Consider the following 21,510-nt stretch of genomic DNA (forward strand, 5'->3'; position numbering starts at 1 on the left):
TGAAAATTGAAAACATGCTAGGTGAGCGGCACCTGGCTGGCTCCTGTGGTAAAGCATGCAACTCTTGATCTCAGTATCATGAGTTTAAGCCCCACATTGGGTGTGGAGCCGACTTAAAAAACAAAACAAAAAACAAAAAAAGCAAAGTATGCTAGGTAAGAGAAGCCAGTTACAAAAGATCACATATACAATGATCCCATTTATATGAAATAATCCAGAATAGATACTTGCTGCTGTCTCTATATGAAATGTGTCATCCAGAGACAGGAAACAGTGATTGCCCAAGGCAGAGAAGTAGGGAGGTAGAAGGAGGGAGAGTAACTGCCAACAGGTACAAGGTTTCTTTTTTCTTTTCTTTTTTTAAGATTTTATTCATTTATTTGAGAAGGAGAGAGCACCAGTTGGAGGAGAGGAGCAGAGGGAGAGGGAGAAGCAGACTCCCCACTGAGCAGGGAGCCCAATGTGGGGCTCAATCCCAGGACCCTGTGATCATGACATGAGCCCAGGGCAGACACTTAACCAACCAAGCCACCCAGGCACCCTCAAGTTTTCTTTCTGAGCAATGAAAATATTCTAAAATAAAATGATGGTGGTGGTTGTGTACCTCTGCAAATATACTAAAAATCACTAAGTTATACATATTAAACATGTGGACTTTATGTTATATAAATTATACCTTAGTCTGTTTTTTAAATCTTCAAAAACAGTTACTTTAACTAAGACCTTCTGATTTTTTTCTAAAGATTTTATTTATTTATTCATGAGAGACACAGAGAGAGAGAGAGAGAGAGGCAGAGACACAGGCAGAGGGAGAAGCAGGCTCCATGCAGGGAGCCTGATGTGGGACTAGATCCCAGGTCTCCAGGATCACACACTGGGCTGAAGGCAGTGCTAAACTGCTCAGCTACCTGGGCTGCCCAAGACCTTCTAATTTTATTATAAATGTTGGTAACAATAATTATAACAGCTTACTGAGCACTTGTTATGTGCCAGGCAATATTCAAAATCTTTACAAGTACTAATTCCCTTTCCTGACAAGGCTGTCAGGCAAATACCATTATTATACCCATTTTACAGATTAGAAAACTAAAGCTAGTAAGTTGCATCTTAATAATTCAAACACAGAGAGTCTGTTTTTTTTTTTAAATAAAATATGCACCTGGCCATTTAATCCAATAGCAAAATATGGAGAGGAAATCCCTGAAATTCAGAGAGTTGGGGAAATTTTAAAATATTATAACAGAGGCACTTAGGCAGCTCAGTCAGTGAAGCATGCAACTCTTGATCTCAGGGCTGTGAGTTCAAACTCCATGTTGGGTATAGAGATAACTGAATAATTTTTTAAATTAAAATCTTTAAAATAAAATGTTATAACAAATGACAGAACCAAAGTAAGTTAATGCCAAAGAGTAAAATAGATTTTTTTTTTGGTTACTTCATACAATAGCAGTGGAAAATGAAAGGCTGGAGATGACATAGTCATGTCCCTCTCTTGTCCTGTATGAAAGCAATATTAAACCCAGGCGGGCTGTTGCTGGGAATCCCCAGTATGTTTTCATTCTCCCATGAGTTACAAGAGGAGGGATTCCGTACAGCAGCACGGTAGAAACAGAAGCCAGGCTAGCAGGCTAGAAGCGAAGACCGAGTCAGGAGCGCAGCCCTTCCTCTGGCGCTAATTATTCACATGGCCTTGGGTAGGTCACCTAACCCCTCTGCACAAATGACAGCTCTCTAACATGAAGCATCCGTTTGTTTTCAAATCTCATCATCTAGCACCTAGTTTCTAGACCGGTCTCAAAAAGATCTTCTCCAATGTCATACTTACTGTCAAACAAATCTTCCTCAAATCCAGCTGTGGGGAGGGAACTGAGATGTGTCTCTTTGTTCCTCACTTTTAATGGTAAGGCCCCTTGAAAATAATAAAGGAATATTTAATAAATGTTGGCTGTATTTCTAGTATGACAAAATAATTTTGGCAATCCTTTAGAGTTAAACATAATTTTGGTAATGCTAACAGTGCTCATTGTGATTATCTCTGAAGGATGAAGATTATAGGGGTTTTTCTTAATTTTCTTTTTTATATTTCTTGTATTATATTTTTTAAAGATATTTTTATTTATTTTTTTTAATTTTTATTTATTTATGATAGTCACACAGAGAGAGAGAGAGAGAAAGAGAGAGAGAGGCAGAGACACAGGCAGAGGGAGAAGCAGGCTCCATGCACCGGGAGCTCGACGTGGGATTCGATCCCGGGTCTCCAGGATCACGCCCTGGGCCAAAGGCAGGCGCCAAACCGCTGCGCCACCCAGGGATCCCCTTGTATTATATTTTATAGACAAAAAAGTGTATTTTTAAAAACTACAGCCCAACATTATGAATGTAGCTACTGGCACTAAACTGTGCGCTCTGTAGCAATTAAGATATTATGTATAGTTTACCACAATAAAAATACCCCCAAAAAATCCATTATGGAGACACTAAAAATAATACAAAGTTCATAAATATTTCTCTGGAAATAATGACCAATTTGTATAAAATCAAACAAAGGCAGAATAGACAAAAACTATGCAGTAGTCTGAAGACACTTTTTTAAAATTTTTATTTATTTATTCATGAGAGCTACAGAAAGAGAGGCAGAGACACAGGCAAAGGGAGAAGCAGGCTCCCTGCAGGGAGTCTGATGTGGGACTCGATCCTAGGACCCCAGGATCATGCCCTGAGCCAAAGACAGACGCTTAACCACTGAGCCACCCAGGTGCCCTGATACAGATATTTAAATCAAAGAATATAGTTTCTTAAATCTGTAACTCTGAAGCCAAATTCATACATTTTGCCAAGTACTGCAGCTGGGATGTCTGAATGTCCACAGTGGTGTAGGGAATCTGCTCTTCTACAAGCTCACAAGAGTTAACAGTCAGCATCTCTTCTCAAATCCATGGTCAATGGCACCATGTTGGTAGCTTAAAACCAGCCATGGGGGCAGCCCGGGTGGCTCAGCGGTTTAGCGCCACTTTCAGCCCAAGGGTATGATCCTGGAGACCTGGGATCGAGTCCCACGACTGGCTCCCTGCGTGGAGCCTGCTTCTCCCTCTGCCTGTGTCTCTGCCTCTCCCTCTCTTTCTCTCTCTGTCTCTCATGAATAAATAAATTGAAAAAAAACAGCCATGGTTGGAGCATTTACACTCTGGAAATTGGCTAATACTACAAATCAAAGCTCTGTTTTCCCTGGAAAATCAGCTTACCAGCACATCACTGTTTAAGCAATAAATCTGTAAACTGAAAGAAATGTATACTAACAGAATGTCTAAAATCAATGATCTCAACTCATTTTATAAATTTAGAATATAGTTAGGAACAGTGAAAAACATGCCTAAGTGAGTGGCAGGAAAAGGAACCCGAGTTTCCAAATTTCTTTCCCTTACGTCACAAAAACCAAAATGCCCAAAGACAAAGATGCCTTAAGTTTGATATTGCTGTGTTCACGGAACTGCAAGATCAATTTTCTAATCTTTCTGGGGGCAAAACTCCCTCCAAAGCCACCAACCGCTGCAGATAGTAATGGTTTTCTGTCAAAAGCAACATACATCATATCTCTGCATCCTCTCTGAGAAAGGCTTATGACTTCAAAGGACGAATTAACCACTTGTGACCATGGAAACCACAGACAAAAGCAGCTTGAGGAAGTAGCACCGGGCTTGAGATAGGACCCAGTTCACTAGTTAGACTGAGCATTCACCAATGTCAACACCCCACAGGCGCAAACCGTTAATACTTACTTGATCTCTGTTTGGGATGAGGTCTTCCACAAGCCACATGCAGGCGCACGGCCAATGTCACATTCAGAAAAGGAAATTATATCTTTTGGTTATATTTTAATAAGACTCTACTCCACTTTAGTGAAAATATGACCGGCTTAAATCATAACCTTCCTACGCATCATCATCAATAATAGTTTCTGCATGCTGACTACAGTACAGGCTTCATCCTGGAACTGTATATGATCATCCAGTCCTCACCGTAGACTTTGAGATGGATAGCATTATTATCACCATTTTTCCAGAGGTTTGGAGACGTAAAGAACCCTTCCAATGTAGATAATCTACCCCCCCACCTCAAATCCACATTCTAAATCACTCTAGAAATGTGCATACATTCATGATATACCCAAACACTGGTTTTCCCTAACTAGCTATTCCATGATGAATTCAGAATCTCCAGGTAACTCCACTAGAACACACATTTGCTTGCCCAAATGGCAGCAGCACGTGCTTCGAGTATAAAACTGTGTTCATACTAACCTGAGCACAGTATAATCCATCAGATAAATCTTAAGGCACAAACACTGCAACACTGTTTAATTGGAGAGGAAATTTAGTGTATTTCTAAGTGGAAAATTATGTGCCATGCCTCTGGAAAGCGCAGTTTTGAAGCTCTGTTGTTCTTCTAGTGTTTTCAGTTTGATCTTGTGCATCAACATCCCATTCCCACACCTCTAGGAGGAGGAAGAAGATATATAGGCATGAGTCCTCCAGCCCTTACCGGACTGAGCACCAGCAGACATATCAGGTCTGTATTTGTGGACTTCAGAATGGCTAGACATGGTAACCAAAGATTATCATTATTGCATAAGACTGACTTCTTCGAATTATGAACCTTGTTTCATTGAAGATAGAAAAAAATTCTTACACTGAAACTGCAATGAGTCAGGTTTAAGGAGAAAAAAAGTGTAACTAGAGAACACTTGCAACATCATGTAGGGTGAGGCTTTAAAACCCAAAAACCTGTTTTGAGAACCCAGTAAGTCAAAGCAGGCAGAAAGCAGAGAGGTGGACTGAGGAGGGGTTGCAGAGGCAGATTGCAGAGGTCAGCCCCACCACAAGAGGGCGCTACTACTTAGTATGAGCCGACTATTACCACACACCTTCGATTTTCTAGGCAAGGTCAGATAACAATGTTGTATTGTGAAACGGATGAGAAATTTCTAATTATGAAACATGGCAAAGGCCAAACAGAAGATGCCAGCAGGCCAAATCTAGCCTAATATCTTTCCATCCAGTAGAAGGAAAAGAAAGTTCAGAGCTGTTAACTCAACTTACTAAATCAAATAGCCCAAATTCATTTTTCTGTTTTCTACATCAGAACCTCTTTCACAGGGGTTTGGAGAGGTAAAGAACCTTTCCAATGTAGACAACCTACCCCCAAAATCCATTTAAAATCCAATGTATGCACATTCTAAATCACTCCAAAAATGTGCATATGTTCATGATATACCCAAACACTGGTTTTCCCTATCTGGCTAATTCCATGATGAATTCAGAATCTCCAGGTAACCTCTTTTGCAGGGGCACCAGGGTGGCTCAGTGGTTGAGCATCTGCCTTGGGCTCAGGTCATGATCCTGGGATCCTGGGATCCAGGGATTGAGTCCCACATCAATCTCCCCATGGGAAGCCTGCTTCTTTCTCCCTTTGCCTATGTCTCTGCCTCTCTTTCTGTGTCTCTCATGAATAAATAAATAGCGTCTCAAAAAACAAACAAACAAACAAAACCTCTTTTACCATCTCTAAAGATACTACATGTGACTTATTGGAGAGCATCAGCAAAATGAGATATTTGAATCACTGGTGATCTTGCTTCAAACTGCTTGCTAATTGTCAGTTTCTCTCTCGTTTAGTTTCTATAATCTGAGTTTCCAGAAGAGGAGATAATAAGGTCTCTGCTATCTTTATTTTAGTTGTATTCTACTTAACATCATCTTTTTGCCAGCGTCTATGCTCTTTTTATAGCTATATTTACATAAATGTCCTACTCCAGTTTATATTTGATCGCCTGGTCTTTGTTTTAATTTTCACACGCAAAAATGAAAGCTGCAGCAAAGGTTAGGGGTGCCTTGAAGAGAGGCCCTGTCTAAACAGTCAAAGGGGTCAAACAGTGACAGTTCGGTGGATTGCTCATGTGGATTGCTGCCCAGCAATCAACTGCCATTAATCTTAAAAATAAAGCATCAGAAATCACATTTTCTCTCTGTGTGTGCCTTCAAAACCTCATTCCTGTTTGAACATAAGGTCCAAACATAGCTACTAGCAAATTTTGAAACATTTAGGATTGGTAGTTCCCATCAAGAAGTGAAAACTGAGAGGGCAAGCCACAGCTGGATCCCACTCTGGAACAGGTCTAGGTTGCCCATCCCGTGGGCATCTGGCCATTCAAAACTCGAAGGTCCCTGATTTACTAGTAAAGTTGAGCATCTTTTCCTGTGTCTATTGGCCATCTGGATATCTTCTTTAGAAAAGTGTTTGTTCTTGTCTTCTGCCCATTTTTTATTTGGATTATTTGGATTTGGAGTATAGAGTTATATATAAGTTCTTTATACTGGTGATTACCAGAGGTGGGGTAAGGGGTGGAGGGATTAAGGTGAATAGGTGAAGAGGATTAAAAATATACTTATTGTGGGACACCTGGATGGCTCAGTGGTTGAGCATCTGCCTTAGGCCCAGGTCATGATCCTCTGGGGTTCTGGGATCAAGTCCCGCTTTGGGCCCCCTGTGAGGAACCTGCTTCTCCCTCTGCCTGTGTCTCTGCCTCTCTTTCTCTGTGTCTTTCATGAATAAATAAATAATAATTTAATAATTAATTATTTAATTAAATAAATTAAGATTAATATTTTAGTTTTTAATTTATTATTTATTATTTTTCATGAAAAATAAATAATAATTTAAAAAATACTTATTGTGATGAGCACTGGGTAAGGTATAAAATCGTTGAATCTCTATATTGTACACCTGAAACTAATACAACACTGTATGTTAGCTACACTGGAATTAAAGAAAAAGAAACAAACAAACACCCGAATGTCTGGGGAGGACACACGCACACTGCCCTTTACTAACACTTTCTGCTAGCTTCCATCCCCACCTCACAGTTTTCCTTACCTCTCTGGCTCTAGAAGATATTTGAGTTAGTGACCCCTGCTCTAGACCTTCAGCCAACCTCATCTTTGACACAATTTCTTATGATTAGGAATTAACTTCAACATCTTACATAAGAGTTCAGTCAATACTGTTTCAATTACTTCAGAGTCGCTTCCCATAGACTGGTAGCTGCTGCCTAAGGGAATAATCATATTATCCGATGATTGTGGTCATTTTCAGCTTTCATAGTATCATGTACATGGCCATAAAATTCAGCATTCATCTGTTTATTCCTATTACCTATAAGATAAAAGCTTGACCTGGCCACTGGCATTCAGGGTCCTTCAGCATTCGGCCTTCAACCTAAGTGTTTGAAGCCTCTACCTTCCTCACCAACACAAAGTCTCTGCCACTCACACAAATCTGGCCCATGCCTACTGATTTGCTCATGGACTCCCCCCTCCCTTCCCTTTCTGCCCTTCCAACCTCTCCTCACTCTTCAGAGTTTAGCTCAAACTCCACTTTTTCCTGTAGGCTTTACTAAGTCACCCCAGATTCAAAGGATCTTGCCTCCTTTTAAAGGTAAATAAACAAAGTCTCACTTCCTTTTAACTGCTCAATAAACATTTAGTGAATGAATGAGTGGATTCCAGCATGACCACATTCTTATGGCCACTTAATTATGACCAGGTTGCTTAACCTTTTTCAGATAGTTTCATCACCTGCAAAAATGTGGTTTGGGCAAGAAGTGACTGAGATGTTGTCTTGAAATTATCTAGCAGAGACGCTACAGATACTCAAAAGATATTAGGTAGTACAAAGACTAGAGAAGTATTAGCCTGATTTACTGCCTTCCTATTTGCATTTAGTTAACTTTTCGATTATGTATAGTGTCTCTTCCTAGCGACATTATTGGATCAAGGACTCATTTCTTAACACTCTTTTCTATCATTCACTGTGGCTAGCATGGAGTTTTGCTAATAAAACATTGTTGATGAGTCAATAGCTTCTCTCTTTAAAAATATTTCTGAAGACTGTCTGGTGACACTGGAAATTTCCTCCTTTAGAGATATTCTCTCCTAAATTAAGCACTGCCCCAGCTAATATCCAAACCTGCTGGGAGATAGTAACAAATTATGTTGCATTAGGTATTAATACACCCCTGGTTAGACTTTTTTTGCTTACAAGGAGCAGAAACAAGCTTGCAGATAGTTGCTGTTATATGAAGTATGATACTGGTTTGTTTAATCCAACACTTCGGTAGAATTTACTTTATTTAATGTCTTTGCAATATAATTGCAACATAGAAATAAGGGGGACAAGAGAAATACAGATATTGCCCTATGGAGGAGGACAAGAAGTGCAGTTTGATGCAGTGCACCATCAGAATTGCACCAAGATGGCAGCAGGAAGCAGGGTGACTGACTGTCATGATTAGCCTCACACTAAGAGGTTCCAAAGATACAAGACATTTGTTGCTGAAAGCAGAAAATCCCAGATAAACTGGGATGAGTTGGTCATCCTCAGGAACCACTAAACTCTCACCAAAAGACACACTTCCTCTAACTTCAAAAGTGTGCTTAGACTCAGTACTGCACACGAAGCAACACAAACCTGTCCCTGGCTGGTTATCAGCTGGTTAGAGCAAAGGGCTAATGAGGCCAAGGCTAAAGGTTTGATTTCCCAGGAAACTTTGCTCTCTTCCACAATCAGAGTCTGCTTGCTTCTCTTAAGCCAGCCATTCTCCAATGTCACTGATCAATCACAAGGGGAACAAGGAGAGAGAAAGCACGGCTACTTGGACCAGATCCTCCAAGGCTGCTTGTAACCTGGTGGGGGCACCCTGATGTTCTCCTTGGGCATGAATGCCGAGTGAGTGAATAATGTCATGTAAAGAGACTCACCTGCTGAATTTCCTGCTTAAATGTTTTTTTTTTTTTTAAGGTTTTATTTATTTATTTTAGAGAGAGCAACAGAGCAAGAGCAGGGGGGAGGGGCAAGGGGAGAAGCAGACTCCCTGCGGAGCAGGGAGCCTGATGAGAGGCTCATCCCAGGACCCCAGGACCATGACCTGAGCCAAAGGCAGTTGCTTAACTGACTAAGCCACCTAGGTGCCCCTTTAAATGGGTTTTCAATAACAATAGTACATAGCATAGTGGCAAATTTCCACCACATTTTCTCCCAGATTTCATTCTAATACTGTGAGACAGGCCTGGCACACAGCAAACTCAGCAGGTCTGGGATCATCTGTGGTCACAGAGCCAGAAAGCAGGAGATGGAGCTGGAAACTTCCCCTCCAAGGGATTATTTGTCTTTGCGGTGATAGTGGTGGAGGCAGTGACAGAGGTCACAGCTGCCTGTGCTCCAACAAAACACACACAGTCTGAATGTTGAGCTTGACTTTGTACATTTCTCCTTCCTTTTTTTTTTTTTTTTTTTTAATATTTTTTTTAAATTTTTTTTATTTATTTATGATAGTCACAGAGAGAGAGAGAGGCAGAGACACAGGCAGAGGGAGAAGCAGGCTCCATGCACCGGGAGCCTGATGTGGGATTCGATCCCGGGTCTCCAGGATCGCGCCCTGGGCCAAAGGCAGGCGCCAAACCGCTGCGCCACCCAGGGATCCCTACATTTCTCCTTCCATAAGGATTCCAGAACTCTTTGGGACCCAAGAACCACGCAGTGCAGCCCGAAAATTCTCCAGCGTCTTGCGGAACATCAGCTGGGGCATGCTTGTGGGCTGATGGTTTCCTGCGTGCGGAAAGGCCTTATAATGCGCATTCACATTTTCCACCCTGTTGCTCAGGCCCAGAGGATCCAGGGAAGCATCCCCCCTTTTAATGTTTAGATGCTGCCAGTTTCTGCACCTCCCTCTTTCATGTCTTTACCTTCCCCTAGACTTTTCTGCCTAAATCCACAGAGTTGGGTGGCGTTCCTATTAGTAAACTGAAAGGTGAATTTCCCAAACACATTTAATTTTCCTTTAGAAGATATGTGGGTGGGTTGAAAACCACTCTGTGTCATACATACATGTTACTCATTAACTGACTTCAAAAAAAAAAAAAAAAAACAGCCTCAGCTAGATTAGGAGTCATGTGAAGAAAGCTTCCTGCAGTGTGAGAATTGGGCAAAGCTAAAACGCAGAGTTTTTCACAGGATTGAGGGGATTCGGAAATGAGCCTCTGAACTTATGTCCTGACTTGGGGACTGACGCGTACACCATGGTGAAGAAAAGTCTGTCTTCCAGTGACACGGTATTCCGGTTTGAGACTCCCGGCAGCCCGAGAAAGACAGGCCCTGAGGCCCCGCACAGCTCCACAGACAGCCCCGGCTCTGTGTTTCTCAGGTGGGTACCTCCCGTGTGTCACCTTGGCGGCCTCAGGACCTGACAGGCGTCCCCTGGGGAGCTCTGTCCTCATGCACGGGGGTCGCAATCTGCCAAGGGGAAGGAGATGGTGCAGCCCAGGCATTTGGGCCAGTGGATTAGAAGAGGGGACATAGCAAGGAATGTGACTTGCTGAGCAAATAGAATGATTACCTTATAATCATAATATATATATATGTGATTAATAATATAATAATATATATAATAGGGCAAATAATTGTTGCCCTATTAAGGCAAATAATTGGGCAAATAATTGTTGCCTTTTTTAGTACTCTTTTTGAAGATTTTATTTCTTTATTCGACAGAGAGAGAGAGAGAGAGAGCCCAGCACGGGGAGCAGCAGGCAGAGGGAGAGGGAGCAGCAGGCTCCCCATTGAGCAGAGCGCCAGATGTGGGGCTCAATCTCAGGACCTGAGGACCATGACCTGAGCTGAAGGCAGACTTAACTGAGCCACCCAGGCTCCCTAGGACTTTTTTTAGTAGCCGATGACTGGTTGGCTATGCCGTTCTTTGATTCTTGATCACTTGCAGATTCATAGGAAAGGAAGTCAATTAATTAAGCCAAAAACCTTACTTCAGTGTCAGAATTACCTGTGTCATTATCAAAAAAGTAAATGTGGGGGCTTTCTAAATTAATTATCAAACTAGTATTAGCTGTGCTGTAGGTTCAACTATTTACTATACAGTGATTTAGAGCAGCTTTGGCTTGATTGAGAACACACTCTTTTTAGCTGTAAATATTAATATCTATATAAACATCATTCTGAGAATTACATGTTTTCAATGAGAATTAATGTTATCGCTTCTTTATTCATTTTGGCCTCATAATAATTCTCTAGGAACTTACAAAATGTAGAAATCAAATCGGAAATCCAGAAAAAGTTTCTCACCCAATTTTGATGTAAACTTTAAAGTTACTTCCATGTAAACCTCCCAAGTGAGTACAGAGGAATGACCTCCACACTGGAAGTTTACTTTTACACAACACCATAGCTAGAAAGTTGATCATTTGTTTTGTTTTCTCATCACTGTAAATCATTTATACAAAAAGGTCCTGACCAAAATTACAGCTTTTAAAAATCAAATGGAAACCAAGAAATCCTACTTCATTCAACAGCATTTGCATATCAAAATGTCAGGTTACAAAAACAAATGTAATAATTTTCTTTTTTTTAAGACTTTATTTATTTATTTGAGAGAGAGAGAGCACCAGCAGGGAGAGCAGGAGAAGGAGAAGCAAACCCCCCCACTGAGCAGGGAGCCAAACTCAGGGCTCAATCCCAGGACCCTGGGATCATGGCCTGAGCCCAAAGCAGAAGCTTAACTGACTGAGCCACCCAGGTACCCCAAAACAAGTGAAATAATTTTTTAAAAGAAGTTCTGGGGGGGGATCCCTGGGTGGCCCAGCGGTTTAGCGCCTGCGTTTGGCCCGGGGCGCGATCCTGGAGTCCCGGGATCGAGTCCCACATCAGGCTCCCGGCATGGAGCCTGCTTCTCCCTCTTCCTGTGTCTCTGCCTCTCTCTCTCTCTGTCTATGATAAATAAATAAATCTTTAAAAAAAAAAAAAAAAAAAAAGAAGTTCTGGGGATAAAGAACCTGAATTTATGCAAAATGTTGTATGATACCTCTGCTTTTAGGTTAGCTTAGTTTTTCCATCCATCGTTAAAATGAATCTATCTCACTTGAATTGTCTGAGCAAAAGCACAACTCCTATAACTGAAGATATAAAACCTGAAAATGTAATTTCCATATTTTGCTGAATTTCTAATGTTTTTCAAATTATTTTGTCTGCTTCATCCACCTCTTCTTCTTTTTTTTTTTTTAAAGGTTTTATTTATTTATTCATGATAGTCACAGAGAGAGACAGAGAGAGAGAGGCAGAGACACAGGCAGAGGGAGAAGCAGGCTCCATGCACCAGGAGTCCAACGTGGGATTCGATCCCGGGTCTCCAGGATCGCGCCCTGGGCCAAAGGCAGGCGCCAAACCGCTGCGCCATCCAGGGATCCCCATCCACCTCTTCTGTAGATAATGCCAACTCTTCTAGGAGCTCAAGATCAAATCAGGAAAAATAAAATTAAAATGCAGAAACAAATATTTAAAATATATAATATACAGGAAGTATAATTTAAATAAACATATTATTCAAATAAATTTAAATGAATAGAATAAAAATAAAATTAAAACCTGCCTCAACCTAAACTCATGCCTCTTTCAAATATAGCCCAGGCCTATCTCACCTGCATATTTGAATATTCAAATTCAAATGTTTATATTAGTATCTATATACTAAGTGTTTTTTTTTTTAATGTGTATTAGAACCCATCTCAAAACATTATATGTATCTCCAAATAGTTTGGGCATTGAAAAACTTTTTAAGTTTGGTTGAAAAAATCTACTCAGTGTATTATATATAAAATCATTCAAAATAATTTGTGGAAGCATTTAAGCACATGTTGGTTAATTACCTGCAGTAAAAAATAAGACCAGGTAAATACTTCCCCTTACCTTCTAATAAATACTAAGAATTTATGACTTATGTGGTATCCCGTTATCATTTCCCGAACAGAAGTAATAAAATGTACTCTGATATCAACAAACTACTTCATACAGGCACAGATACAATTTATGCAGTGCTCCTATTTAATCATTCAACAAAGATTTATTGAGCGACTATCATGCCAGGCTACGCAGAACACACATGGATATGATCATGAGCAAGATAGACCTAATCTCTGCCTTCACAGAGGTTATGAGTTTAATGTCAAAGACAGGCTAAAAAATTATGAATGCATGAATGCATACACCTATACACATGATTCTTATATTAGTAGCACCTGGGTGGCTCCGTGGTTGAGTGTCTGCCTTTGGCCCCAGTCATAATCCTGGGGTCCTGGGATCAAGTTCCACATCCACTCCCTGTGTGGAGCCCGCTTCTCCCTCTACCTATGTCTCTGCCTCTCTTTGTCTCTCAGGAATAAATAAATAAAATCTTTAAAAAAATAATAATTCTCATATTAACATATGTTATCAGAGGAAACAATTACGGGGCTGAGAAAGAACAAGATAGGGCAAGCTAACTTAGATGGGATGACAAGTCAAGGACTCTTTAAGGAAGTGATAATTCAGCTGTTTGAGAGAATGAGAAAAGAGCCAACCGTGGACTGACCATGGAAAGGACATGTTGCCCTGACATAGGGAAGATCTTACATCTTGAGGAACCCGGGGACAGTGGCATCTGATGGCATCTGCAGAAGGAGCTCAGAATTCTATTTTAACTGCAGTAGGAAACCAGTTGGTGGTTTAGAATAGAGGAGTATCACAATATGTTGCTCCCTTTAGGAGGGCATTCTGGCCCTTCTATGGGTGATTTCCAGGTTTTTGCTCAAGCAATATTGCATCCTGCCCATGTCTCCCCATGTGTCTGTAATACCCAGCAGAGATAATACTGGTCACAGATGACAGGCATGACTCACACTGCTCATGATGTCAACTTCTGTTTCAAAGTGTTGTGTCATGTATGCTCCTACCCACAACTATTCTGCTGCCTACACAACATTGGCATTGTCTGACTTTTTAATTTTTTTCTAATCCAAAAGCTGTGAAATGGCATCTCAATGGGGTTTTAATGTTCGTTTCCCTTATTAATACAAAAGGAGCATCTTTTCAACATGTTTGTTGCTAATTTTAATTTCCTTTTCTATAATATACCTTCTTATAGATTTCTGACCCTTTTGGGCAGGAGGCAGGGGGAAGATGAGTTACTAATTTTTTCTTATTTTTAGATAGTGGGGTTGTGTGTTTTTTGTGCTATTGAGTTGGAGTTCTTTTTTTTTTTTTTTTTTTTGATTGCTTGATTGATTTATGAGAGACACAGACAGAGAGAGGGGCAGAGACACAGGCAGAGGGAGAAGCAGGCTCCAAGCAAGGAGCCTGACATGGGACTCAATCCAGGGTCTCAAGGATCACACTCTGGGATGAAGGCAGTGCTAAACTGCTGAGCCACCCAGGCTGCCCTGGAGTTCTTTATATATGTTGGATGTTAACCTCTTATCAGATATATCACTTGTGAATATCTTCTCCTACTCAGTAGGTTGCCTTTGCATTTTGTTGGTGGTTTCCTTTGCTGTGTAAAAGCTTTTTAGTTTGATACAGTTCCATTTGTTTATTTTTGCTTTTGTTGACCTTGCCTGTGGAAACGATCCAAAAAAAAAAAAAAAAATCCAGAAAGATGAGGCAGACTAAGCTGGAATGTGGGACCAGGGTGGGACCAGACCAGGCCTGCTCAGACTCCCTCAGTGCTCTTGTTTGGAGGTCGCCCCAGGTTACAGTCAACAATGACCACTGTAGGCCCAAGGAAGTGCTGCAGTCACATGCATTATGCCTCCGCCCGGTGGCCCCAATAATTCTGTTTTTGTTCATCTACTGTTCCAGCTGCCACCAGTGAATGGTAAAGGAAATGTTGGTCCTCCTCTCCCCTCCCAATAGCCATGATTTTTCTTAGCCACACCCACTTCTGCTTGTAGGGAAACAACAGGAGCACTTTTTCGTACCTGAAGAAGAGGAACACTGTAGATGTCATATTATGACCCATTTTCACTAGATGAGCCCATGGTTCCAGCTCCTGTTCTCTGGAGCTGTAGAGATAAGGGTTATATTTAGAACCTGGAGGGAGCAGCCTTCTGGGAAGTAGGTTTACTTCTTCAGGAGAAGGGATGAAGAGGTAATAGTCAAAAGAAAGTGAGACTGTGTTAAGAGGATATAGTAGTAGTAGTTGTAGTGTTCTAAGGGTGGAGTATTTCAGTGAATGGCATACCTCTATTTATAGTGGGTAAGGTTTACCAGCAGGACCTGAGAACTCTGCTGAGCCTCAGAGGAGAGTGAAGGGCCAGTTGTCAGAAAGCAAAGAGATAGTGAAGTATGGCAGGATGTAGTGAAATGCAGCCGTGGAAGTGAGAATGAGCAGGTAAAGTATGCAGGAATAGGCATCTCTTATAGGATGGTTAGAATTTTCCCAGAGAACAGAACTCCCCAGTAGCTAACCTGGCCAGGAGAGAACAGACCTGCAGTCTCTTTCCCAAACATCTCCAGACACTTCCCCACAGTCTACTTATACCAAGCACTCAATATTCTCTCAGTGCACATGTGCTATCCTTGCACCACACTTTTGAACATGCTGGAACACCCCCCCCCCCCGCCCCCGCCAACTGCCTCAAAAATTTCTATTCATCTTTCATTATGTACCTCCAGAAAGGTCTATTCAGATATTTGGGGAGACTTTCTACTTCCACTCCTCAGAAGTAGCTGCCCTTTTTATTTGTTGGTATCATATCCTATACTAACCACTTATCAGAATGGATTGTCAGAAGGGGTGTATTTATTACAAAGTCAACGAAGCTTAAGCTTCTACCCTCCCTTATATGGGCCCCTTCCAAGGCCCTGGGAGTGTCTGTAGCAAGCTCTTCACAGAGTCATATATTTCTGCAAACCTTTCAGATAATATTTTAACTACAATTATGACTGCTCTCTCCTCACTCCCAATTTTCTGTCACATTTGCCCTCCAGTCTGATGGGCAAGGGCTTTTCTGATGTTATGAGCTAAGGGGAGGTTGTTTGGGATTCGTGGCATTTATTATGTGATTTGCTACGTGTGCATAAGTTGTAGCTAGCCAACCTGGCTTCCTGGAATATCCCCGCTACCAAGGGCAGAGGTGATATCATGACATGAATATGACTTCCAGGAACCGTTTATCAGTATGTAGACAGTGAAAGAAAGACAAGACTGGAAATGTACAGGATTGGAAGCTAGTGTCTGGTAAACTCTTCCAGTCATCAGATGTATAAATTCTAAGTGGTGGACTCTGTTCTTATTTAATGCCAATGCCAAACAGAAGCTCTCTCCTGTTAGGACTATAAACTCAATAATGCAGCTGATATCATTATAAGTACACCAAACTTTTTTTCTTTTTTGGTAGTAATTGTACAATTTATCAGAATTTCTATGTTTATGGGACACAAACCCAAGGTAATACTAGAAAGAGCAATTGCCTTTGTGTCCCATAATAGATCACATATTAACATGACATTATTAAGAGTGGGTTAGAATCCAAAAGAAAATGTCTAGCCATGAATCAAAATTATGGTTTTTCTAGAGAAAAGACTAAGTTATGTCTTTATTGAAAATATTATAAAATTATTGCCATGTGAAGAGATCAGTGAATATCAGCTAAAAATTGTAAGTATCATGTCTAACAAAAAGTCAGGCAAGTGTACCTCAGTTGCAGATTCTAGAAGTTGCCTCCATGGGTAACTATATGGAGTTTCCAAGAGGGCAAATTGGCTAGCGCTGCCAAGAAGTACAGGAGTGATGAATGAGTGCTTCTTTATAGCCAACAGCACTAAAAAAAACTATTTGCACAGTGACTTACTCATGGGAAATTTTTACAGATGTGACCTTACAAACCTTAGTGGCTTTTTGCTCTGGTAGATGGATAATGGTAGTTACTCTCTACATTGCTTAGATAATGAAGAAAGGAACAGAAAAAGGAAATGAAGTTTTCTATTGTGCTTGTACAGCAAAATTAAGCCAACAAAATTAGTTCAGGTAGTGAAGATACAGCCAGATAGGTGGCCACAATGGCATTACCCAAATTCATTGACCAATTTATTCCCCTGGCATGGCTTTAAATTATTTGGGCTATTTCCAAAATATCAAATCCGTCCACAAGGGTGATTTCATTCAGTTTCTTCAGCCCACTCAGGGTAACTTTTCCAACCCCAGAGGGGACACTGGTTTCAGAAGTAGGCTTTGAAAAAACTTAACTTTGAAAGAAACTTGAAAGAAACTAACTTTGAAAGAACAAAGTTAAGGAGACCTATCTGGGATCTTGATTCTATGCTGATCGATTATGTGATTCGGGTTTCAGTTAAAATTGTTTGTAAAAAGACAAGGGTATTTGTCCTAGGTACTTTCCAGGAGTGGTGAAAGGGAATTACCCACTTCATTTAACAAGCAGTTATGGAATGCTTTCTATAATCTTTGTATAGGAGTATTCTATAGGGAAGACTGCGTGGGGAATTTCAACATTTACTAGTGGTATAAACTCCCTGTGCTTCACCTTCCTTAATGGTAAAATGGGAACAATGACAGAACTGCAGATAATATTCAACAAGACTAATACATAAAGTGCCAGGCCCACAGCAAATGTTCTAACGAGGTTATTATAAGGCAATAGGGATGAACCACAGAGAAATCAGGTATACTTACTCACTGCCTAGAACTCTTAGAGGCCAGCAATAATACATCCTTTCATCTCTACCTCCAGCATCTGGTGTAGAGAATAAACTATCATGAGAAGAGAGCCTTGCAAAGTAAATAAATGGCTGAAAACCCAACTCTTGTTTCCAGAGGGTCCAATTTCTGTTGGTGACAGACACAGCCCCAGGCACAAGGCAAGCAATGTGCATGTACTATGAAAATTAAATTACCAGCCTAACTGTCCAATCTAGAATTTCCCTCAGCGTGTTTACAGCTAATCCCCATGTTTCAAAACTTACATCTAGAAATAAGTGCACGTGTCAAATGTTTAGTGCCACAAAATCAACCTTCCCTAATGTGAAAAACTAATAGCTGTCAGGACTCTCCTGGAAACAAACAAAAAAACTATTTTATTACTTCAATAAACCCAACAGAGCAGAACAATGTGCCATGAATACGTCTCACTCCAAACACACACCTGTGAAAGGAAAATCAACCCAGAAGCAGGAGCAGTGAAGTCATACCGGTGTCTGACTGGTATGAGCCTCCAGACTTGTCCTTTGGACACTGGGAAATGCTGGCTGTGGCCTGGCTGGCTTCCCTGATCCTATGTCTTACTGCAGGAAGCTCACACACGCTGGACCTGCCTTTGCACCTTCTGATCTGCCCCCAACAGTCCAGCGGAGGAAATTCTATGTTGTCCTTCAAAACTGGACCAGATATCCCTGCCTGCAGAAAGCCTCCCTTGACACCCTCTTCTGTGCTACATTGTATCTTGTTTACTTCCATGACAGCATTTATCACATACTGCATTACTCTTGTTGGGTTTGTCTTTCTTCACTTTGCTGCCTTGTTTCTTCTTCTTCTTCTTTTTTTCTTTTCTTTTCTTTTTTTTTTTTTAAGATTGCATTTATTTATTTGAGAGACAGCATCAGAGAGAGAGAGAAATCACAAGCAGTGGGGGAGACATAGAGGGAGAAGACTTGTGGCTGAGCAGGGAGCCTGATGGGGGACTCGATCCCAGAATCCTGGGCTCATGACCTAAGCTGAAAGCAAAGGCAGATGCTTAACTGACTGAGCCACCAAGGTGCCCCTGCTGCCTTATTTCTCACCAACCAGTCAGCATGTCTTGACACAAAATAGACAACAATAAATGTCAGATGGTGGTAGGTGACAGAGCTCCTCTGAGTTGAGAGGCAAAGCTGATCTTTGCTGGGGTGCTGCTGAAGTGGTCTCAAGAAGGCTGAAGCTCAGCAGAGGATCCAGGCACACAAGGGAGGAAGGGGCTCGATGCAGGAGAACAGCCAGAGGCAAAGCCAAATGATGTATCACGCCTTCTGACTCACGGTCCTGGACCCTCTCACTGTTCCACATTGATTTATTATTAGACCTGAACTAGTATTTGCCTCACTGTGGTCCCAAATGTTTTATCCTTGCAATTGGGAAAAGAGAGGGGGAAGTTATAGGGAGCTGTAGAGGCTGAGATTTCTGTTTCCATAAATTGAAGTGCAAACTTAATTTTAATTTATTTTCACATTGAATTCAGTTTAAAAATAAACTCAAGTTACTGTGAAATTGAATTAAACTAGATATAAAAGAAAAAAAAGGGATGTAATAAAGCATTGGTTTTTAATTTAATGAATAATCCCTCACACACACTACACACTTTCATACCTGCATGCCTCTTCCCCTGCTCTCTCTCTTTGCCTAGAATAACATCTCCTGCCAACAGCACTAAATCAACAAGTATTTCTCAGGCAGTACAGCACTAGAAATCTGGTGGTAAATAAAATAAGGGTGGCCCATTTCTTATGTTGCTCAAATCAGAGGAAGACACACATCAACAGGATTTTGAGCGTCTTGCGTAGGGGAGGACTGGGCACAGGTAAGTGGAGCAAAGGGAGTCAGCCCAGCCTCCAAGTGGTAAAGCAAGGCCAGAGGAAAGGCAGTTCACAGCACAAAAAAAGAAATCGTAATTATGTGACCTGATAAAAGTGTTAGCTAACTCTACTGCCTCTATTGCCATAATCATATTGCAATATGTAAATGTCTTGGACCAACAGGTTGCACACTTTCGACTTACACAACATCATATGTCACTTACATCTCAATAAAAATAATACTTTTAAAAAGGAATGAAAGAGAAGAGCTGAGTGTGAGGCAAAAGGGCAACAAAGAGAGAAGGAGCTAGAACCCAATGTTGAAGAAATAGCATTTTGCTCTTCTCTGTGGAAGGGAAGAACACATTCCAAACTGGCAAAAGAACCCTGGAGGACACAGAGGGGGAGGAAGAACAAGGAAATGAGGCAGAGGCAGATACACTTTCCTCAAAGAGTAAAAAGGAGAGTCAGAAGCTTAATTTTGTCCCAAGTTGTGAATGAAATAAAACACCATCCAGAAATAACATCATCCTGATTTCTCTTCCTGTCAGAAATAGGATCCAGTTGATGCAAACTCTGAGTTAGTAGTTACTCTCAACATGCCACCTTTGGAGAGCAAAAAGTATTCATTTCTCCTTTGTGGCTGTGCATCACCCTCACCACCCCAGCTCTGCCCACTGAACCTTGCGTGATTCCACACTACCCACCATCCAGAGACAAATCCAATTCCAAATCAGTCATTTACATGAACATGAATTCAACAAGGAGGCTCACTCTAAAATGAGGAAGAAAGGCCGACAAAGGCTGTATAAGTCACTAAATGCTTCACAGCACGTTGCACCAAAATTTCACCTCTTAAAACCATGCGCATTCACTACCTCACACAGCTATCTGTGGGTTTTGATCTGGAAGTAAAGAACTTTGTGGTTCTAGCTCAGGGACTCCTGTGAGGTTGCAGCCAGCTTTCAACCAAGTCTGCAAACACCCAAAGGCTTGACTGGGGCTGGGGGGTGGGGAGGGAGGTGCATTTATTTCTAAGTGACTCACTCACACACATGGTGGGTTAGCGCTAGTGTCTGCCGGAGGCTTCAGTTCTTCTCCACTTGGATGGAGGCTGTTTACAATGTGGCAGCTGGCTTCTTCCAGAGGGAGTGATTCATGAGCCAGGATCCTGAAAGACACAATGTCCTTTATGACCTATTTCAGAAAATACACCACCATTTTTGCAAGATCTTATGGTTAACAGGTCAGCCCTGTGTGTTCAGTATAGAAGGGGACCCTACAAGGGTGAGAATACCAAGAGAGGGGGAGGGATTATTTGGAGCCATCTTAGAGGCTGGTAACCACAAGAGCTGTGGGGTGACACCAAAGCTGACACCTATTTCTAATCTGAAAGTAGTGTATGCTGAAAGGACAGAAGGCTTAGAGTTGCACGGGCCTGTATGTGATCACAGTGCTGGCACGTTCTGTGTCACCTGAGTCCAGTCACCTGAACTTTCTAAACCTCAGCTCTCTCTTTTGTAGGATGGAAAAGTAGTACCTACATTTGAAGACTGTTTTGAGGATTAGGTATGGATAACATATTGTCCCTGGTGAATACAAGCATTGGAGAATGTTTAACTATTATAGTTACAAAGTAGGTGAAATGTTACCATAGCAACACAGTTGGAAGTCTTTACCCACACAACCCTGTGTCAACTCTAAGGGTTTTTTTTTTTTTTTTCTTTATCCTCATATATTCTTGTATAACTTATAAATGACTTAAAGCTAAACACAGGGTGGGGGCAGTACATAAACCTAAAATAACACATATTTCTGTTTATATATTTGAACAGATGTAGAAACCATGAAAACTTTAAGATCTAAACTTTAAGTGGTTCCTCCTTACAGCACTGTACTCCAAACAGTTGTCAGGCTATTGCATTTTTCCCATATGGCTGAAGTTCATATTATGATGACCTTAAAGGAACATGAAAATAAGGTAATAAAGGTCAAAAAAGTATTGAGTTCAGGAGTTTTCTCAAAATTACAGTTTTTCTGGGGAAAAAAATATGATTAAAAAAAACACAAGTGTAAGTG

The 21,510-nt window shown here is 41.1% G+C and overlaps 1 protein-coding gene and 1 long non-coding RNA gene across 7 annotated transcripts in view; one reads left to right on the top strand and one right to left on the bottom strand.

Moving 5' to 3' along the window:
- LOC119873876 overlaps positions 1-21,510 on the bottom strand; it is a 284,170-nt gene that overhangs the window by 234,430 nt on the left and 28,230 nt on the right. For 4 of the 5 annotated variants that reach the window (XR_005366617.1, XR_005366615.1, XR_005366616.1 and 1 more), the window contains exon 3: positions 20,483-20,602. This is a non-coding gene — a long non-coding RNA (uncharacterized LOC119873876). Of the gene's footprint in view, positions 1-12,183; positions 12,344-14,846; positions 14,931-20,482; positions 20,603-21,510 lie in introns of those variants that run through there. The other variant, XR_005366618.1, reaches the window with a different exon arrangement.
- GRAMD2B (GRAM domain containing 2B) overlaps positions 9,997-21,510 on the top strand; it is a 110,927-nt gene continuing 99,413 nt past the window's right edge. The window contains exon 1 of one of the 2 annotated variants that reach the window (XM_038552002.1): positions 9,997-10,255. In XM_038552002.1, coding sequence (XP_038407930.1) covers positions 10,131-10,255 — 125 coding nt within the window. In that variant the 5' untranslated portion in view covers positions 9,997-10,130. The remainder of the gene's footprint in view (positions 10,256-21,510) is intronic. The other variant, XM_038552005.1, reaches the window with a different exon arrangement.

The sequence above is a fragment of the Canis lupus genome, chromosome 11 (genome assembly GCF_011100685.1).
Source record: "Canis lupus familiaris isolate Mischka breed German Shepherd chromosome 11, alternate assembly UU_Cfam_GSD_1.0, whole genome shotgun sequence".
Classification (NCBI taxonomy): Eukaryota; Metazoa; Chordata; class Mammalia; order Carnivora; family Canidae; genus Canis; species Canis lupus.